General features: G+C 38.8%; 2 protein-coding genes across 2 annotated transcripts; both read left to right on the forward strand.

Annotated features, from left to right (window-relative positions):
- Nucleotides 1–490: 490 nt before the first annotated feature.
- LOC110317080 (olfactory receptor-like protein OLF3) lies at nt 491–1,444 on the forward strand. Its single transcript, XM_021191439.1, has one exon. It carries the CDS (start codon nt 491–493, stop codon nt 1,442–1,444), a length of 954 nt encoding a protein of 317 aa, XP_021047098.1.
- Nucleotides 1,445–18,080: 16,636 nt separating this feature from the next.
- LOC110317090 (olfactory receptor-like protein OLF3) lies at nt 18,081–19,034 on the forward strand. The gene has a single exon (XM_021191467.1). It carries the CDS (start codon nt 18,081–18,083, stop codon nt 19,032–19,034), a length of 954 nt encoding a protein of 317 aa, XP_021047126.1.
- Nucleotides 19,035–22,871: the final 3,837 nt, after the last annotated feature.

A 22,871-nucleotide genomic window follows, 5' to 3' on the forward strand; every position in this document is an offset into this window, starting at 1 on the left:
AATGAGGTTCTTGGATTCCAGATCTTTCCACAAACTCGTGCCCATTCACAGTCATGTTTCTTGAAGCTTGCTCATGCATTTCATCAAGAGGATTACAGTCAATGCATTTGAGGTAGTTTTAATCTGTGGTTCTCATCTTAACCATCTCTCCTTGTAGTGACCTCTGTCAACTCTAATACTCTATTCCCCTTGCCTGAGAATAAAAGTAACTAGTAATGACATAAAGCAAACAGAACTTCATTGCTTAATTTCTTGGTTGTAGCTGCCCTCTGTGAGGCATGTCTTCATTATGAAGGCATTGGCCTATATACCTGAAACAACCAATAAGAAGCATATTAGAGTTGAGAATATTTTCTAAGCCCCACAAGTGATGCCAGATTTTTAAAAGGTCTGGCAGATTATATGCATTATGTATTATTAGAAACTTAGGACCTTGTTATTTGATTGCTTGTGTTTTTATTTATGATACTCTTTGTAGATCATAGTTTTAATGGAAACCAACAATGAGACACAGATGCATGAATTCATCCTCCTTGGCCTGTCCAGTGACTGGGACACTCAAGTCTCCCTCTTCGTCCTGTTCTTGCTGATGTACCTGGTGACAGTATTGGGGAACTTCCTCATCATTGCTCTGATCAGACTGGACAGCAGACTCCACACTCCCATGTATTTCTTTCTCACCAGCCTGTCCCTGGTGGATGTGTCTTATGCCACAAGCATAGTCCCCCAGCTGCTGGCTCATTTTCTTGCTACACACAAAGCAATTCCATTTCTGAGCTGTGCAGCCCAGTTATTTTTCTCTCTGGGCTTGGGTGGGATTGAGTTCCTTCTGCTGGCAGTGATGGCCTATGACCGCTATGTGGCAGTGTGTGACCCTCTGAGGTATTCAGTCATCATGCATGCAGGACTCTGCACAAGGCTGGTCATCACATCGTGGGTCAGTGGCTCTATCAACTCTCTTGTACACACTGCCATCACCTTCCAGCTGCCCATGTGCACAAATAAGTATATTGATCACATAGCCTGTGAAACCCTTGCTGTCGTCAGATTGGCTTGTGTGGATACCTCCTCTAATAAGATTGCAATCATGGTTTCTAGCATTGTCTTGCTTATGACACCTTTCTTCCTAGTTCTTCTGTCCTACATCCAGATCATCTCCACCATCTTAAAGATACAGTCCACAGAGGGAAGGTGGAAAGCCTTTCACACTTGTGCCTCTCACCTTACTATGGTTGTCCTGTGCTATGGCATGGCCATTTTCACATATATCCAACCCCACTCCAGCCCCTCTGTTCTTCAGGAGAAGTTGATGTCTCTGTTCTATGCTATCTTGACACCCATGCTGAACCCCATGATTTACAGTCTAAGGAATAAAGAGGTTAAGGGGGCATGGCAGAAACTATTAGGGAAATTCTCTGGGTTTGCATCAAAATTAGCCACTTGATGGCTTATGAGCATCACGGTAAAAAAAAAAAAAAACAAACAAAAAAACAGCTTCTCCTCATTGTTTATTCAATTCATAAATAACAGACAGAATCTGCAATGCCTTGTCAACCCAGAAGTAGACAGCATAACATGCCCTGGTGATGTTATGTTGAAAGTTGAGATTTTATGTTGAGTTGTGCTTCAGAAGGATGTTCAGTGAAGTTATACAATGTTTTATAGAGATTTTTCCCATCTCTCCTTCCATGGCATGATAATTGAAAATATTTACTGCTTTGTTTGAAGTCATGAAGTGGAAGTACTTATGTTTATACATATTGGAGCATGTTGTTGTGATTCCAATTGAGAGAAAGTTCACACTCACCTTAGGAGAGACTAACTTGAAATATAAACGTCTCTGAAATAACAAAGCTTTTAAGTGGGCCAACACTGAGGAGAGCTGTCAAATATTATTAAGATGTCTTTATCCAGTCCTAACTACAAGCAGATACTATATCTCACTCTAAGAGTTAACAATGATAAAAAAGAAAGTGTTAAGCATCTACCAAAAGATCAACTGAAGGTTTCTATAGGAATGTACCCAGTATATAAAGGTATTATTGTCCAAGTAAACATTTGTTTCTGGCATTTACTGGAAGCATTCAAACAACTTTAAAAGATTTGACTAGATATATAAGGGATTTTCATGTAAATGTTGAAATGGACCAATCTCTAAAAATATATGTACTCTCTTCTTCTGAACTGTTGAAACACAACAATCAGAAAAATAAGATAAAACATAAACATCAAAGACACACTTACTTTTATGAGGGGCTCATTCTTCAACCAAATATGGATTTGGGCAATTGCGGTAGTTTGGTTGGCATTGCTAATGTTTCCTTCATGTTTGTATATTAATCTTTTCTTTCATCATCTCTCATACTCCCAATATTCCCTCAGTGATCTCATCAGTGAAGAAAGGCCCAAATAATACAAAATGAAAGAAAAATAATAATTGAACAATGAATAGGGACAAATGTGATCATGGGTAGTCTTCTCACTTCCTTGAAGAATTTCTCCCCAGAATTTCCCCAGAATTACTTCTTTATATTTAGTCATTTTCAGTTGTTATATTTGTCAACATCATTACAGAATCTAAGGCTTCAAACACAGATTAAGGCCCTTTTAACCTGAACTAATTTCATGTTTGAATGATAACTTTACAATAGTAATATAGTCTTAAATCTTGAGGTATGTACAGGCTTCCCTAAAGATGTGAGTGGCAGCTAAATTTCTATTGATTCTAATTCATATGACCTTCATTAAATTTCATATTATATGGGTTTTTTGAAACATCCAGTCTGGTAGAGTCTTGACAGGAAAACACATATAGAATATGGATGACAGACAATAAACATCTATAATGCACATGATAAATTTAAAATGAGAGTAAAGATATTTATGGTGATGGAAGAACTATCCACATGAAAGGTCCTTTAGGCTGAGACTAGAAACAGGAGAACCAGTTACCAAGATGACAAAAACCCCTAAAGATGGAGCAAATAGTTCACAGTTTAATTTATAGTGTAATAACTTACATTGTAATATACTGGAAGCTTAATTTAAGGGTTCAGCAGAGTAAGAAGATAAAGAAGGTAAAGTAGGTAGGTAGATACTATCAGATCTGGCAAGGCCTTGGATGCCAAAATGTCTTTTACCTTTTGTCTTAGTTAAGGTTACTATTGTCATGAAACACTGGGATCAAAATCAACTTGAGGAGGAACAAGTTTATTTCACTCACACCTCCATATAACAACTCCTCATCAACAACATCGAGGACAGGAACTTAAACAGGGCAGGAACCTGGAGGCAGGAGCTGATGCAGAAGCCATAAAGAAGTGTTGCTTACTGGTTTTAAAAGCAGATTAAGTAAATTTAAGATTATAGTATTGTAAGTTATAGAAGTTTCCTAGTAGGGAAGCTCAAAGTTAGAAACTGCCTTAGAAAAACAGTCCCAGGCCCTCTTTGAAGCTGAGGCCATCAGGCCATAAAGATAAGGAACAGGAGTGCAGGAACTGGCCTTGGCTATCCTGGCTGACTCCACAGCCATCTGAGGAGTTCAGGAATTGGCCTTGTCCATCTTGGCTGACTCAACATCCATCTGGCAGGATGGCTCCTCCCCCTGCTCGTTAAGTCATAGTTTGAAGTGTCTGAAGTTGTACATCACCCAGATGTACTGTCCTCCTTGATAAGGCCCCAGCCCCTGGAATTTCTAGACACCCCAGCCTGCATGTACAATCCTGCTGACTTATAACCACCTTGCTGATGTTTTAATGAGCAAATCATGCCAATTTCTCCTAAGCCCCAGCCCTGACCCTATAAAAACTCCTAGGTTTCAAGCCTCAGGGTTGATTCCTCTGTCTCTTGTGTGAAACACGTATCCGCCTGGAGCTCCGTTATTAAAGCTGGTTCGTGCTTTATTTATTTTTTTTCCTCTTTTTTTTCTTTATTATTATTTTCTTTATTTACATTTCAAATGCTATCCCGAAAATTCCCTATACCCCACCCCCGCCCCTGCTCCCCTACCCACCCACTCCCACTACTCAGCCCTGGCCTTCCCCTGTGCTGGGTCATATAAAGTTTACAAGACCAAGGGGCCTCTCTTCCCAATGATGGCTGATTAGGCCATCTTCTGCTACATATGCAGCTAGAGACTCGAGCTCAGGGGTACTGGTTAGTTCATATTGTTGTTGCACCTACAGGGTTGCAGCCCCCTACAACTCCTTGGGTACTTTCTCTAGCTCCTCCATTGGGGGCCCTGTGTTCCATCCAATAGCTGACTGTGAGCATCCACTTTTGTGTTTGCCAGGCACTGGCATAGCCTCACAAGAGGTCACTATATCAGGGTCCCTTCAGCAGAATCTTGCTGGCATGTGCATTAGTATCCGGGTTTGGTGGCTGATGATGGGATGGATTCCCGGTTTTTACAACAAAAAGTCACTTGTGTTTCTCTGGGATACCCTGACTCCCGTGACCTGAGGGGGGTCCCCAAGAGGGGGTCCTACAGTTTGGTCCTCATGGTTTTCTCAGTCTCCATTCTTATAAAACCCAGGACCACCAGTCCAGGGTTGCCCCACCCACAATTGGCAGGACCATCCTCTATCAATTGCTAATTATGAAAATATCCTACTGACCTGCCATAGCCAAGTCTTATGGAAGCATTTTTCTCAGTTGAAGTTCCATCCTCTGCGATAACCCTATTTTTAATTTTTCCATTTTATTTACCTTTCTCAAGACTTATTTTTCTTTGTAAATTATACTTCATAAAGTAAATTTTTTATTAAGAATATCACACATATGAATAATGTGTTTTGATGAAAATCATCCTCAATTACAATTTTATTCCCCCACTACTTGCCACACCCCACATTAAACCACACTAAGTACTTATGACTGCCTGTAGGTGTATAAGTATAAGCCCATCTACTAGAGCATAAATATCACTACAGGGAATGCACCCTTGAAGAAAACCCAGTCTCCCTCCCCAGCAGCCATCAACTGCTGATAACTTCTCATCTCGGAATGGAACTTGATGAGTAATTCCCTTATTTAGCTGAGCTTTTGAGTGCTTTCCTGTTGATCTGAGAAATATTTTTAGGTCCTTCATGTCTTTGGCCCTAAGAATATGCAAATTAAAACTGCTTTTAAATTTCATCTTACTCTAGACACTGTGGCTAAGATCTGAAGAACAAAAGCAAGACAAATGCTGGCATGGATGTGCAGAGAGAGACACACTTATTCACGGTTTTGGGAGTGCAAACATTTGCAGCATTATGAAAGTAAGTGTGAAGTTTCTTCAAAATTATGGGAATAGACCTACAATGTGATGCAGTTATACTACTCATAGGCATGCTTGCAAATGATTCTATCCTGCCAGAGAGGTACTTGATCCTCCATGGCCACTCTTGATTTATTCACAATATGAAGAAAATTGAAAAAGCTTAAGGGTCCATACCTGATGAAAATGTGACAAATATATACAATTGAAGAATTCACCTGGAAAGAAAAAATGAGATTATGACATGTGGAGGCAAATAGAGGAATCGGAAACATTCTGACAACCTAGACTCAGAAAGGCAAACACTGCATGTTCTTCCTTATATGTGGATGATAGATTTGAATCTTTAGATATGTGTGTTTAAATTGGAGTTCTCAGCAAACAGGAAATTAAATTTCTTAGCATGACAGCTGTTCCCAATTCTTAGGTGTTTGTGAAAGATATTAGAAATAGGAGCTACTAGAATTGCTGGTTCAGTAAGAAGATGTGTTCTATATAGTAATGTCATTAAAAATAACTTTTAAAAGACACTGAAAAATATCTGAAAATAAAATTTTGTTCAGTAGTTACTAACCATAAAATAACTAAACTCTGATATTTTATTTTTTAAAGCTACACACACAAACACACACACACACACACACACACACACACACACACACACAAGAAATACAATTGCTCAAATAAACATTTCATTCACCAGGACACACACTCCCATACCGAAAACCCTTAAAACAGCAGTGTTGGCTTCTACCTCTTGTTAGCACTGAAACTGCGTTTTTCAATAGAACTCAAGTTTCTTCTGGCTGGATTGCCTGTGCAATTTTTACTTTTTTTCATGATATATTGAAGGTATAGCATTATCTTCTTCAGACCCCCCCATACCTCATGTTAGATCTAGAAGCTTATTGGATTTAATTTTATTAGTTTTCTCACTGTAGGATTTCATCAGTGGTCACAATCTTTCTCACAGGAGACACACAGTGTTAGATTTCATTTTCTACTTGGCATTATTGTAGTTATTATGTTGCTTCACTGAGGGGTTCTTAACAGAAACAAATATCTATGTACCTTCGGGGCCGAATATCTTTTTGTTGTTGGGGTTTAGCTGATCTTATGAAATATTCATGACTTTTGTCATCTACGTGGCAGAAGCCCCTGTTTTCTTTCAGACAATGGGAAAATGATATGGAAGGTGGGTTCTTGACCTAGCTTCAACTGAGATATACTTCAGAGTCAGTGAGGACGGGATGCTGTGTCTCAGAATGGGCATCAGTACCTCCTGATGGTGGCTCAGATAGAAAGATCTCCAATGAGAAAGCTATGGCTTTGTGTGCCTGCCCACTCTCTTAGCTTACACATGAGCACATTGCACTGTTGTGGTCCATTCTTCATTGATACCTGTTGCAGTAAATCTCCAACCCAATTAAGCCTGAGCAATGCAAACACAACTCATCTAATAGGAATTAATTACATGCTGTGTGCCTAGATTGGGCAGATCTACTGCTATACTACCATCTTCCCCATATAAGAGACCCCTTAGAACTTGCAGTTTCTCTAGGCCAGGTGCTTCTGTTCCACTTTCCTTCTTCCTCCTCCATCCTCCTCTCTCTCTTTTTCTCTCCCAAAACCTTCAGCTTCACATTCCCCTCTTTCTCTACCCAATCACCAGCACTAGCCTTTATCTGTAAATTAAGATGGGAAGAAGGTTTATAGGAAATCACCTGAGTGCTGACTCATTCCTTGTTCACAACACCTCACAGGAGAACAGAATTAATATCAAATACAATTAGTCCCAGGGCTATCTGCAACACATACCAGTATCCAATGTGGAACTGTCCATCAATTAGCCTACTGTGGCTATTCCCACATTAACTTATGGTCAATGGCTCTCTCAGAATCCTCCAGGCCTTTTGCACTGGATTAGAACTGGTGAGACATCCAGTCTAATGGACTGGGGAATCATGGCACAGAGAAAGCTAGCTTAAAATGATTCAAATCTTTAAACTTTTTAAAAATTTAATTTAATTTTATGCATTTGTTTTTGACATATTTTACTGATTCTTTTGGAATTCGCCATCATGTATCCAATTCCACTCGTATCACAGACCTTCCAGGTCCACCCCAACTCTTGTAACCTCAACTCCCAAAAGAAAATAGAAAAATAAAAATGAAAATTAACAAGAAAAAGAAAAAATAAGGGAAAATTTTTAAAAAGAGGAAAAGAAAGAAGGAAGGAAAAAGTGAAGGAAGGAAGGAAAGAGAGAAGGAGGGAGGGAGGGAAAGAAAGAGAGAAAGAGAGAGCGAAAGAAAGGAAGGAAGGAAGGAAGATGTTGGTAACCCTGGGCGACAACCTTCATACCTCTCTAGGAATTGCTGCTTTCTTTCACACCCATCCCAGCTGTTGGGTGTCAAGTTCCACCTTGCAGTCACCACTCTGCTCCTCTCCCATCTTTCTATCACATATGTGTGTACTGTAGTGGCACTGGAAGCTGCAGCATGTCCAACAGTATACCCTTTTCCCCAAACAATTTTATTTGCAGAGTGAATCATTGGTCTGGTTCAAGGCCCTTGGGTTTTGCTTCACTGTCAATACAGTATCCTTGCTGAGACCCTTGGAGTTATCCTGCTGAGAGTCATGGAGATCCTGTGGCTATGTTTCCTCAGGAGTCCCAGCAGCCCACAGATGGGGTAGATGTCAGGGTGGGCCAACTCAAGGTCCTGAATGTGGTCCTAGGTGTGAGCTGACTTGTTCAGCTTGAGCCTACTTGAGGGACTGGGTGGGCTGGGGCCAGTTCGAAGTAAGGAGACATCTTTAAACTCCTAAAGCCTGCGTCTTGTAACACACCTCCACTAAAAAGGCCATATATTATAAGCCTCGCCCAATAGGCTCACCAACTGACAACCTAGAATTCAAATGCCTCAGGCTATCTGGCCCATCTCATTCAAACCATCATAAGTTGTTATCAGGTTCTCAACCTCTGCAGTTGCCATTGTAAGCTTAATTGTATATGCCCATCTAATAAATGTGCTTTGTAACAGGAAATATCTCTAGTGCTTCTGCTGAGATCTTAAGCAGAAAGCTCTTCTAGAGACCCTTGGCCAGGATATCGACTGAATTCTTCTAGTTTAAAAAACACATGCAATCATGTAACACCACTGTATGGAAGATATAGAAAAGTTTTATTAATCCAAACATACCCTTGTACACTTTTGAACTCAGCCAGTTCTTTTGGAAGTCAGCTACTAGTAAACATGGGTCATATTTTGATCACTCCACATTTTCCTGTTGCATAACACCACATGATTATAATTGAATAGTAGGGTCTGAATTCTTTCTGTTGCATAATGCATTTAAGACTTGTCTATGTTGTTACATGTTATAGTTATCTGGGCTTTTCATCAATGTATAACATTCCATTTTACTAACATGCTATCTTCATATTAATATGATAGAATACATTTCAATTATTATTGTTTATCAATTTTGAACAAACCTGTTAATTTCTGAGGGTTTGGTAGATGTTTTGGATATAAATGTTTTATACGTGACTTGATTTGCAAATATTTTTACTCAGTCTATGGTTTGTCATCTCATTCTCTTAAAGATGTCTTTAATCAAGTAGAAGTTTTAATTTTGAGAAAATTTATTTAATTAATTTTTAATTTTATGAAATGATTTTTGCGTCCTATAGGGAAAACAATTGGTTGATCTAAGATCATATTTCATCAGCGTTAAGTCTGTGATTCAATACATTTAAGCCTATGGCCCATTATATTCTATATCTGATGCATTTTGAAGTAAATTTTACATCTTGTTCGAAGTCTGGATCTAGGAGTTTGGCTTGATGGCAAGTTGACCTTTTATCCACGACAACTTTTTCAAGCTTCTGAAAAATCAATTCTTCCACAGAAGCAGCTTACTGAAATTGTATGCCTGATTCTCATAAAATGAAGTCATTTAGCATATTCCTGCTACTCTTTGCAATAATAAGTATGTGAATTAATAAAACATCAGTGTGCCTTTTATAAATGTTCCTAGAGGGAAGTGGTTCAGTTTCCAGTTGGATATCTAACAAGTGACCTCCGTGTCAGACAAAGTCCATGTCTTGTCCTGGGAGTAGAAGTAACTGCAGAATGAGTGGTGGTTCCTAGGACAAGCAAAGTGTGAAACTCGGATTGCATTTGTCTTTGATGCTGCTCATTGACTTGGGTTGAGAGCTACTGTTGAATCTTGCTCATCAGAATTCATGCTGCTTGGAGAAAATACCTGACATAAACCACTGAAGAGAGTGAAGATCTAGTTTTGAATTTCATTTCAGTCTATAATCTTTCTCTACATTAATTCTGCACCAGTAAACATAGGACATCATACTGATAGGAGCATGTGAAGAGAGTTGGCAGACCTGGAAATCAGCCATGCCTATAGTGATCTGTAGTCTTAGATTTTCCAAAACCTACTTTAATAAGGGTGCCCAAACACTTCGACGCCATTTCTAGCCTCACTGTCCAAAGGTAGGGGAGAAAAGATAGTAAATAGGACAAGGGGATGAGGACCTGTTAGGTCATAGGTCATCTGGGGGGTGATTCCAATCTCTGTTGTCAGAAGACCAGCAGTCCAGTTTAGTAGTATCAGGATACCAACAGTTCAGTTTGAAAGTGTCACCAAGCACAGACAAGCAATGGTGGCACAATCCAACAGAAACCACCAGGCCTCCACTGAATCTGACTCATCAGGAGTCACTAGGACTAGCCAGAATGCCAGGAGCAGTTCTCTGCAGTGCTTCTCTCAATGAAGTAGTCATCTCATACCTGAGACAGGTAAGTGTTTCCTCTGCTCCTGACCCAGTTCCTGTCCTGGAGCATATGATCACGATGCCCACATGAAGATCTTGACATTAGACAGCAGAGTTCTCCATGCCAATGAGGTATCTAGATTGGCTAGACCCTGGGTTTAGCCAATAAGTTTCTGTTTCCACATATTCCTTCCCACAAAAGGTACTTAATCTCTGGTCCACCCTGAATGAGTCCTATGCATCCATTTTTCACCATCAATAAACAATTTGAACAAGCAAGGTCTCTCTCTCTCTCTCTCTCTCTCTCTCTCTCTCTCTCTCTCTCTCTCTCTCTCTTAAAGAACCGCTGGGGGACACACACACACACACACACACACACACACACACTGCCCCTGGCTCATCACCAGACTACGTGGCCTCCTCTTCCCAAGTTCCCTAGCTTTCCAGTGGGTCTGGGTGTCCTTTGGACACCTTCCCATGGCTCTGCCCTGGGCTTGTCCCAGGCCTACAAGGGCCCCTTGTTCCAGATTGCACATGGTTTCCAGCAGAACCCGTGTCTCCTTTGCCTCTGCCTGCCTTGTTTTTCACCCAGCCTTGGTCCCTCATCTTAGGCTACATTAGCCTTATGCCTCCTGTTTTGTCTGCCTGAGCTGTCTATTCCAGCTCCAGTCCATGCTTGACCTTTTCCTCAGTAGATGCCCTTTTATGGTCATGTCATCTCCAGCATGTGGGTTCTCCATTTCCTTTTAAACTTCATCTTCACAGCTTCTCATAATTCCTTTTTTCAGGGACTCCAAATCTGCCACACGTTGCCTGGGTTCCATGGCTTTCTGGAACGTTGTTACCAGCTTCCATGATATCTTCATCATTGAATCTTTGAACCACATGATACTGATAAGTATCATCATGCTGCCACGTTTGGATGGTAGCTCTGATTTTATCTGGCTGCCTTGCTTAGCAGCGATAGCAGCCTCTGTATTTTTCTTTTTCTTTTTCTTTCTTTCTTTTCTTTTCTTTTCTTTTCTTTCTTTCTTTTTTTTTTTTTTTTTTTTTTTTTTTTTTTTTTTTTTTGGACAGGTGATTCTTTGAAAACACCTGCTTTTGGCAACATCAGTTCAGGCTCTCATTTCAAGTAAGTTTGGATTATCACAAGATGGGACCTTGAGTCTTCCTCAAGTACCTTTCCTATGTTTCCAGTGCAAAGCATGAGGCTTCTCTTTAATGGGATGCATTTCTTTTCCATTAGCTTCTACTTTTGCACCTGCCTTGTCTGCCTCTGGCAGTTCTCTCATGTTATTTTCTACCCCTCCTTGCATAACTTTCTGCTCTACGTGTAGCTCTCTCCCTGTAGACCTGCATAAGAGGAGTGACAGAGGCTGGGACACAGCCTGGATAGTAACTTTTTCTAGGATTTTCTCTACCGAAAAAAATTATTTTTTAAGTCATTCTTACAAAGTTCTCAGGATACAGACAGAATGTGCCCAGATTCTTTGTCAGAGTATAAAACAAATAGCCTCTGCTTCAGTTCCCAACAAGTTCTGGTTCCCTCTGAAATTTCATGAGCCAGGTCTCTTCTGTTCATTTTTCTCTTGGCATTATGGTCTTCAAAACACCCAACCAGATGGCTCATAAGTCTCTACTTATAGCATTTTATATCTTTTGATGTTTTTTTTTATTTTTGAGATTGTATTTTAATCACATTAGTTCTCTTTTTGCTTTCATCCCAGCAAACCCTCCCATATACCCCTTCCCACTCCTCTTCATTCTTTATGGAAGCCAGTTCTAAAGATTTAAGAACCACATGGTCAAGTTTATCACAGTTATAGCCTCCTTTCTCAACACTAATTTTCTGTATTACCTACTTTTTTCATTGCTGTGACCAAATACCTGGCAAGAAGTAATTTCAGGGAGAAGGCGCTTTAGTTCATAGTTTAAGAAGGGATAAAGTCCACCATAGTAATGAAGACACAGCAGTAGGAACATGAAACAACTGGTCCCACTCTATATACAATGAGGATCCAGGATAAAGAGGAACTGGTAGGGCTAGTGACCAACTTATTGTAGCAAGACTTTACCTTCTAAAGGTTTTACAAAATCCCCAAACAGAAGGAAGCTAAGTGTTCAAAGATATAAGCTAATTTGAGAAAATTCCACATTCTAATGGCATCAATGAGTATAGTTAATTTGACATAAAATAAATTTACAGTAAAGAAATAGAGTCAGAATTATAAGACAGGAGAAAATGGAAGAGTTCAATGATTGAGTCTTGTGGTGGGCCAGTGGGTAGGTAAGAAAAAAATGAAAGTGTGACTGTTGAAACAGTGATCATCAGTTGAGTTATCACTAGATACATAAGTAATGAAGCAGAAAAAAATTTAAGACTGAGGAATAAACACATGAGTCACTTGGGGCTTTAAGAGGGACTATAGTATGCCAGACATGGGTAGTGTGATTCTGACTTCAAAATTGCATTGACTCTCTTTACACAAATGTTGAAACATTTGAAAAGTTCTATAAAATTAAGCCTTTTTACATTGCTTTGAATAAGTCTTAGTCTAGCCATTCGCCCTATAAATCATAAGACTATTTTGTCTATTTACTTGGAGTCTTAAATATTTCCATGCAATGCCATCATTTTGGGACTTAAATCCTACTGTGAGGCATGTGCTGGCTATCCACTAATACTTGTAGCATTATAACAGCTCACTATATTCTTTGAATGTGTCCTAACAAGGAGCATTGTACTCATATTCCTAGGAAGAGGAACAAGGGCCTCCTGGATTTAAGAGGAGAACAGCTGTTTTCTCACCTGATTTAGATGCAGGAACAGCCAAGCTCCTTGGTATATAAAACTGACGGGTAATTCGTACTACATGAAAGCATGAAAAATTGTCAAAGAGCTGGTTTATGTAATTTTTCTTGTTTTTTTTTTAAGAGAGAGAGAGAGAGAGAGAGAGAGAGAGAGAGAGAGAGCTAAGGATTCACTATAGCTTGTGTAAGAGAAACGAAGAACAGCTATCCATGGGGAGAGGAAGGGCAGAATGGTGACCCAGTCACTGATTTGGCAGTGGTGACAGCAATTAATGCTCTATTGTAAAAAGTTCCTGAGGGACTCTACTGGCTCCAGGTCACCAAGGCAGCCTCTGTCTCACATTGATTAGTGCTATGTGTGAGCTCACTTGGGATCACCGTGAGCTTTCTCCCATTAGTTTTTCTAAAGTGATCTCAGGGAATTTTAGAGTCACGGAGTCTAGGACAACTGGGACGTCTCCACACTCCATCACTCTGAATAGAAAGAACATCCTTTGCAATACAATTCTGGATTGAAGGAGAGGCGTCCATGTCACCAAATACTGACTAATACTTGGGAAATCTTAATCAAAATGTCAACAGAGGGTGGATGTAGACAGAAGCCCCAAGACCGCCAGAACAAGTACTGATCTAACCTGTGTGGGATAGATGAAGTGTGGACGCTGGGATCTTCTCAACCCAAGATTACAGGAGTTGGAATGAAACCATCTAACTTTCCAGAGACCCAAGGCTGAGGGACACAGTCACCTTGTAAGCTTGCCATGAAAGACTTTAGTTCTGGAGAGAGAGGTTGAGGAAAGAGTAGTTTTAGTTAAGACTGGAAACCGGATAAATGAATACTGCATCGATAGGGCAAAGACTAGAATAATAAAATGTGTACTTAGGCATGGCCATTCATGAGTGTGTAGTAGGATATTATATTTCTTGGAAAGATACTATTTCAATGTCTTTGAAGTGCCTTGTCTCAATATTTTTCTCTGTGTACATATGATAACCTTTTACTTTTCCTCAAAGGAAGTAATTCAAAATATAGGAAGATTAAATTGATTGACAAAATTATAAAACATGAAAATATAAGCTGGACTTATATTAAAGGCTTATTGACTGTCTTGTCATGTTTAGCCCTTGAATCATCTGTAGGAAAGTGTTATATAATCAAGAACAGAATATTGTGAAGAATATCCTAGACACATGGAACAAGAGAAATAAAGAAGATTGGGATGTGCATAATGTAATCAAAACAAAACAGATCACTAAATATGAGTTTCAAGACTGTGACTGTTTAAAGTCTGTGTATCAATAAATAGACTCTTATTATAGGAAAAGTCAGTGAATAAACTTGGAGATGACATAGATAACGAGAACCTCCATAAGAAAAATTAACAGTGCTTTCAGGAATAAATTCATTTTTGACATTTCACCACATTGTCCTTGGGGTTCTCTGAGTCCCAATATAAGGATGATAAAAATACCCCTGCCTATAATGAATGCAGCATATGTACAGAATCCAGCTGTGCATCCACACACATGAATATGAACGTTTCTCTGGAGGAAGAGATGATTTCCACTGACAAACCAACTGTGCAAAGGTAAATTTCTGCTTTATTTAGGCCAGCATGAGAGAAAAGTACCTGCAGAACATATGCTGTGCGCTTGTATTCAGGACTAATTTATTGCAGCTAAGACCATAGCATATGCCAAGAAGGAGGCCAAATATGTTTCAGACTCAATGGGGAAAATGATGATAATGCCCAAGTTATTTTTTCTGGGAGTAAATCTTCTTGAATTTTATCCACGTGTGTTAGGGCAGCACCACTAGAAAACTATAGGAGGTCATTTTTGTAATATGGGTGATGGGATAAGTGCTAAGATTCAATATTATTGATATTGGACTTCTAAAATTTGATGTGAAGTTGATCACTTCTTTATAGAGACATGAATTTTGACAAATATATTTTTCTGAATGATGAGATTCTGGAAAATTCTTTTATATTGTTTATATCTAGTTTGAGTTTCTTCTATAATGTACCCATTCTTCTGAGGAGAGAATGTAAGTTATTGACAAAACCATCTAATTGAATTGAAATGATTTTCCATGGTCTTAAAGGTATAAAACATTTAGCAGGAGATCATTCTGTAAGGATGATCATTGCAAAGAGAAATAATTTCTCAGTGCCACATCCTGCCTGCCTCTTCCTTGAAAGGATGAATAAGGGTTGTGGAGCACTGGTTCACAGAGAAATAAGAACACCTAAACTCAGTTAAAATCTGGTGAGAAAGCAATGTGAGCCACCATGTAAAAAGTTGTATCCAGATCTGCATGTGTTGTGGTGGCTGTGTAGCACAAGCAGAGTGAATGGTTCTGCTCTTCAGATAAATTTCTATGGGTCATTCTTCTCATGTCTATCCTGATGAACAGTGGTCCACAGTTTCTCTAGTGCATCATCCAAGATATATAGAAGGTGTTTTAGATGAAAATGTAATGGAGTATCTTATTTTTAGAAATCCTATCCTTATTTGGACATATGTTTTTCCACTCAGGCATTCTGTAGAGATGGAGTAAGGTGGGCATGAATGGGAGTCCCACTTGAGCAACCAACTGTTCAAATTTAAGTAAATTAAAATACACTAGCTGAATGATGCCTAACTCCGTAATTTCAGATAATGTTTGTTAATAGCAAACATCACCAAATTGCCAATCATTTATTTGATTAGGTAGGTTGTGAATTCCAAAAGCTATTCTTTTTAAAAGTGCATAGAGCAAAGGAAAATTCTTCAGTGGGCACCACATCTTTCTGAACGTTAGTCTGGTGCAGAGAGGAGGCATGAAATTGACTTTTAGATAAAAGGTCAGAAGACAAACTTAAATGGGAGGCAGAATATCTAAAGCTAAATTCATCCAGATAAAAATTAATTCAACCCTAGCCTACTTGTGTGGACCTCTCTTTTTGTTTTCTTCAGGTAATATATTCTCAACAACCAGAGTTCTAAGATAATAGCACTAAACTGAACAAAACCTTGTAGAATGTTGGGAATATTCATCAAGGTGTAATAGGGGTAAAACAATATTTGATTTATTAAAGTATAGGCTAAAATTTGAAATAGAAATGGTTTAAGAATCTATGTGCTCAATATCTTCTATTCAGACTTACTTCATTTTTTAAAAAATTAGACTAAAATTCAATCTTTAAAGCCATATTGTAGCATGCAAAAATCTGAGAGAGGAATTTAAATGCTTATATTTTGACTTTGAGAGCTGTTGAGACATTAGAGTCCTGCTTTTTGTTATGGCCAACAATTGCTTAATACCGTTTGAAACACGTGGAACTGCTTTTTCCTAGGATGAAACAGTCGCATCATTTTAGCTGAGAAAAGTGATCTTTGCTGCAAATACCTCATCTTCTACACTTTGTGCAATTTTATTGTCTGCTAACTAAAGCTCTGTTTTCTCCTTGGACCCAATGTGTTGCATGCCGTGAATACAATGTTACACATATGTTTGTTGTGTACCATCTTCTATTGGGTCCTCTGAAGTATAAATATTCTATTTAGCATTATTTCCAATTTAGACATTTCACAACAAAAACAATCTTAATACAGTTATTTAACATAGCAAAATGTGTTCATCTAAAAAGTAGCCTTAATTATTAATGTACTTTGTTGTAAAACATACTATTGATAATAATTTCTATAATTAGTAAAATAGAAGTAGTAGAAATGTGTTGGTTTGCACACCATGTGACAGTTTTTCATATTAAAGCTAATTGAAGACAACAAACTATGGTAAACAATTCTCATAGATGTTGTAGAGTTGTACAAGGGGAGAAAGTACATCCCTCAGACTAAGATGTGAACTGGCCTTTTCTGGAGCCATTTGCTTAGTTTGTTCTTTATCAGGGAAGTGTGGTAACTCTCGTCCTTTAGGCTTTAGAAATTGTTAAGGTCCTCTGCTTCATTTGGTTGCTTCCATCTGATCTTCCAGTGATTTTTTTTCCTGCATTTCTTACACTCTTGAAGCTGTGGCTTTGGTGACCAAGAAGATATGGAGAAGAAATAACATGTCTGTCTTAGAAGACTTTGAGACATCTGTTTCTGTTCAATGTTTACAATTGGTATTATGTCGTTCCTTTTACTGAAAAAAAAAATCCCTTACACAAAGCATGAAATCTGAAGGGAATTTACACTCCAGTGGACATCTGTAAGATTTCCTACTTTATTGAACACTGATGATAGAGCCTTAAACATCTACTTTCCTTCTGTCACTTTGATCTAGATGGCTAAGCTTCCATATCCCTGTTGTTTTCTTTTCAACTGACACCCAAAGAAGAGGTCCTTAACCATAGTAAGGTAAAAGAGAAAACCACCAAGAGCAGGGTGCCATTAGGGCACCCTTCTTCAGACCACCACCAACAGAAGACACTACAGCCTATCAAGAAGACCAAAGATTTCTTTTAAAGGCTGTAAAAGTATTGTCTATTTTGTGGAAAATATAGGATGGAAATCACATTTAATTTTTTAGGTACCACAAGATGGGAATTAGGTAGTTATAAGTGCACACAGTATTGTAGTAATATTACAGCAATGTTACTCAAGTACTTCCCATGTCTAATGTACTTGGAAATTATAGAATTTGAGCCTGTTTTGTGTGTGAGAGCTTACCACGACATATAAATGAAATGCCTGACAAAGAAAATTTAGATTTAAAACTATGCTTTTTTATTCTAGATCTTTTCAAAAGCCCTTAAATCTTCAGAATAATTTAATTTGTCTTGCTATTGAGTTTTAATTTCATTAAAATTAAGGTAGATAACATATTTTAGGGAGCTTTAAAATTTTAGGTCTCTACATCATCTATCATTTTACATACCAAAGCCAATTATTATGCTCTTTTTGCCCCCCAAAAGGAAATGGGTAAAAAAAATAGTGCTTAAAACTGTATTGTTTCACATCCAGGCTACACCTATTCCTCTAAGATACTGTATTTCAAGGGATATAACTATATGCTCTAAGACAATGTCCTTAAGATACTGGACTGTTTCTCTGAAGCAGTTGATAAAAAACATGCTACTGTAGTCTCATGAATGAACTGCAATCAGATAAAGTTGCAGATAGGTCACATATGCTGTGTAATTTTACTTGAAAGTCTATAGTTGCTTGATTGCTTATGTTCCCCCCTACTTTCTGTGCAGATTAATAATCATTACATTTTTTTAATGGAACAAGACAACCAGACATGGATGCATGAATTCATCCTCCTTGGCCTGTCCAGTGACTGGCACACTCAAGTCTCCCTCTTCGTCCTGTTCTTGCTGATGTACCTGGTGACAGTATTGGGGAACTTCCTCATCATTGTTCTGATCAGACTGGACAGCAGACTCCACACTCCCATGTATTTCTTTCTCACCAACCTGTCCCTGGTGGATGTGTCTTATGCCACAAGCATAGTCCCCCAGCTGCTGGCTCATTTTCTTGCTACACACAAAGCAATTCCATTTCTGAGCTGTGCAGCCCAGTTATTTTTTTCCTTGGGCTTGGGTGGGATTGAGTTCCTTCTGCTGGCAGTGATGGCCTATGACCGCTATGTGGCAGTGTGTGACCCTCTGAGGTATTCAGTCATCATGCATGCAGGGCTCTGCACAAGGCTTGTCATCACATCGTGGGTCAGTGGCTCCATCAACTCTCTTGTACACACTGCCATCACCTTCCAGCTGCCCATGTGCACAAATAAGTATATCGATCATATTTCCTGTGAAATTCTAGCTGTAGTCCGACTGGCCTGTGTCGACATTTCATCCAATGAGATTGTGATCATGGTTTCTAGCATTGTCTTGCTTATGACACCTTTCTTTCTGGTTCTTTTGTCCTACATCCAAATCATCTCCACCATTCTGAAAATCCAGTCCACAGAGGGAAGGAGGAAAGCCTTCCACACCTGTGCCTCCCACCTCACTGTGGTAACATTGTGCTATGGTACCACCATTTTTACCTACATCCAGCCCCACTCCAGCCCCTCAGTCCTTCAAGAGAAGTTGATTTCCCTTTTTTATGCTGTATTGATGCCCATGCTGAACCCTATGATTTATAGTCTAAGGAATAAGGAGGTGAAAGGGGCTTGGCAGAAACTAATAGGAAAATTCTCCGGGTTCACATCAAAACTGACAAGTTGATGACTCATGAATATTGATGAGAAGATGGCTTTTCTTCTTTGTTCTCCTCCTAACTCAGTTAGAACAGGTGTTTCCATGGCAACAGGGAAGGTGCCGGAAGAACGTGTGTTTATGGCGCAGGAGTCTGAATGGTGGGTGTGTGACACGGGTGTATTTTTATGTCACAGGAACTTGTTCAGCGGCATTCAGCACTCCTGTCATCATTACTCAACCCCACTCTTGTGGTTCTGGTGCATCATCAACACCAAGTTTTTTACTTCATGATATTTCAAAAGCTATACTCATTTAAATTCAATTTTTGCTTTCAGTTTTGAGTTTCAACGGCTTCCTGAGCTAGCCGTAAGTGGTATGATACTCTGAGAGGACTGGAGTAGAGGTACATGATTAGTACCCAGTTAACTTTTACAAGATCACCTCCGGTGCACTATATGGATAAGCTTAGACGTCCACTATGCTGCATATATTAGATGAGTTATCTCCTTATGGTATTTCTAACCTTTGATGAATCCTAAGTAATTGGATGAGAATGAGAATGTGTAATTCATGGAAAAATCAACATTTACTGTTGTTTTATGCACACTCTTACTATTAACTTTTACTTATTATTAAATGTTATTAAAATTAACATTTTAAAATCCTATACTGAAAAACTACTCATTTGTACTTTGGGAAAAATTGTGGTGCAGCATTGGTAATCAAATAGTAGTAACTAATTTATTTGAGGAGTCAAATAAATTTCACAGTTGAAGCTTTTCTCTCAGTGATACACAGTGTATGTAGCCTCTTCTAGCACATTTTTGATGCACAATATTCTGATGTAGCAATATGGGAAAATGGCTATCCAAGCAAATTCAGTATTTTTGTATATAAGATCTAGCATAATGTGCATTCCGAGGGAACTGGGTAGAGAAACATCAACTAAAATCTTTCCTGAGATCTAGTCACAAACTATGTATACACCGTAGCATTAAAAACAGTGAAAAAAGCCAACATATTTTTATGAGCCATACATGAACAATTTGATAGGAAAATTATTGTGCATGTATGGACTCTCGTCAAAAGCATTAGAGCAATCTAATTTCAGAAAACAATTCATGTTCTGAAAAACTGGAAAGCAAATAAACAAAAGGGAGACAGCAAACTGACTAGGAAAAGCATCAAAGCCAGACCTGACCTTATAATGAATATTCTTTGAATGTAACCATAATGATAGTGGCTTTAATATGGATTTTAAGAAAGCAGAAGAGTTTCTGTATAGTTCAGAAAGTGCCCCAGGTCCCACTTAATATCTTTTTGCAATCTCATCTTGAGAGCAGGTGATTAGGATTATTTATCCTCTGTAATTTTAGTGTGTTGGGGTATTCTGGACACACATTTTGCCTTTGATATAAACATCTGTATGTTAAAAGAGAGGAATGCAATGACAGAACAGGGTATAAGGAAGGAGAAGGAGGAGAGAAATAGAAGTGAGTGTTCACATTTCAAGAAATCACAGAGCAGGAGATTCCTTCCCCACCTTTGTGCCTACATCAGCTCAGATAACTGAGATTTTTCCATTTGTGAACATCTCACAGAATCTCTGGCTTTAAAATTTGAGGGTTTGGGGGCTGCAGAGATGGTTCAGCTCTTAAAAGCATTTACTTCACTTGCAGAGAACCTGGGTTCAATTCCCCTAAACCACACAGAAGGTCACAACTGTCTATATTTCCAGTTGTAGAGGATCTTTTGCACTCTTCCAGCCTTTATGGTGGTATATATACATTCATGCCAGCAAAGCAGTAATACACAAAAATGTCTGAAAATCAAAATATATTTTAAAATACTATAAATGATCAAGGACTACAAAGTACTTAAACTGACATTTATGGTTTACCTTAAAGTTGGTCTAATCCTAAAATTTTGCTACAGTAACATATGCAACTATTGTGAATGCCTCTATGATAAATAGCAGTGAAGCATTTTTCATGTGTTGGTGCCAGTGGATGGTTGATAATTTACTGTCATTCATAAGACAGAGGCAATGCAATCAAAACTACAGCAGCTCACAGAAAACAGTAAGTGGAGATTTTCTCATGAATGCTCAATGCTGCTTGTATAGAAGAACCAAGAGAAACCCCTAAATGTTCAGAACCTCTGTGATAAAGATTGCAAATATGAGATAGCATTCTGATCTCAGAATAAACCTTGAGCAGCATGACTGGCAGAGAGCAAGGCAGAAGTGTGATAAGATAGTCTGAAGCTGAGAGACTCTCCACAACTCCCACCCTTACTTCCACCTTGGCAGTAGCATGGTGGAAATATGTGGGATCACAAGAAGTTTGGGGTAGAAGTCACTTTGATAGTCTGTCTGACCTGCAAGAGGAGCACACAGTGGGCAGGCCCTCCATACTCTTTAAAGCCTCAGACATGGGAATTTTACACAGACAACTGACCTCCAAAGCACTAGAGCATTTTGAATAGGTGTGGTCTCCATAGATTCATGTGTTTCAATGCTTGGTCATAGGAAGCGGCACTGTTAGGAGCTGTGGTCTTGTTAGAGGAAGTGTGTCATTGCGGAGGTGGTCTTTGAGGTCTTATATGCTCAAGTTATGCCCAGTGTGTTACACAGTCTCCTTCTGCTGCCTATAGATCAAGATGTACATCTCACAGATCCTTCTGAAACAATGTGTCTGCCTGCATGCTGCCGTTCTTGCTGCCATGATGATAATGGACTGAATATCTGAAACTGTAAGCCAGTCCCAATTAAATATTTTTTTATAGGAATTGCTGTGGTCTTGGTGTCTTTCCATGATGCACATAATAAAACCCTAAGACATTTATTAAAATGGAAAGAGGAAGAAATGATAGAATCATTTATGTTAGGGAATTTAAGTGGTGTGTGTGTGTGTGTGTGTGTGTGTGTGTGTGTGTGTGTGTGTGTGTGTGCAGACACACTAGACATATCTGGGAAGTGAGAATCATATATGATTCAATGCCTCAATCATTTTGATCTATAGACAACTCCTTGCTAAGCTGACTTTTTGACTCTCATGGATGATAGAGTAAAAACTATAAACTGAAATGAACTTTTTTCTCTACAAGTTGCTTTGGGTTATAATTTTTACCACAGCAATAGAAACCAAACTAAAACAATGTGTAAGAATGTTTCATCATAGATCACTGCAGACCTGGTAAATTCTTTCATGACTTCTACTAAATATTTAAGGAAGAAATGAAAGCAGACATCATAAAAAATATTTTCTGTACACATATTTAATGTACAAAACCAAAAACACATTCTATATATTGGAAGGTATAATTTAAAACAATCTTTTAAAAAGTTTGAGATACATGAAAAAAAAGTTTAGTAAACTACAGTGCATCCATATACAAAACTAAATGCTGACAGATATTAAACTAAGGGAAGAAAGTGTCTATTTGGGGAGTATTCTCAACTAGATGAAGAGAGAAATGAAGACAGGGGGAAGAGCAATGAAGAGGGGAGAGGATGGGAGGAGTGGAGAAGAGGGGAGGGGAACGAAAGAGAGGGGAGGACAGGGGACGAGAGGACCATTCAGTGACCCATTTCCATCCAATGAGGTCGGTCTACTAACAGGATTTTTTTAAAAAATTATTTTATTAGATATTTTCTTCATTTACATTTCAAATGCTATCACGAATGTCCCCTATACCCTCCTCCCACCCCTGCTCCCCTACCCACCCATTCCCACTTCTTGGCCCTGGCATTCCCCTGTGCTGGGATCATATAAAGTTTGCAAGACCAAGGGGCCTCTCTTCCCAATGATGGCCGACTAGGCCAACTTCTGCTACATATGCAGCAAGAGACACAAGCTCAGG

Source organism: Mus pahari, chromosome 2 (genome assembly GCF_900095145.1).
Source record: "Mus pahari chromosome 2, PAHARI_EIJ_v1.1, whole genome shotgun sequence".
In the NCBI taxonomy this organism is placed as follows: Eukaryota; Metazoa; Chordata; class Mammalia; order Rodentia; family Muridae; genus Mus; species Mus pahari.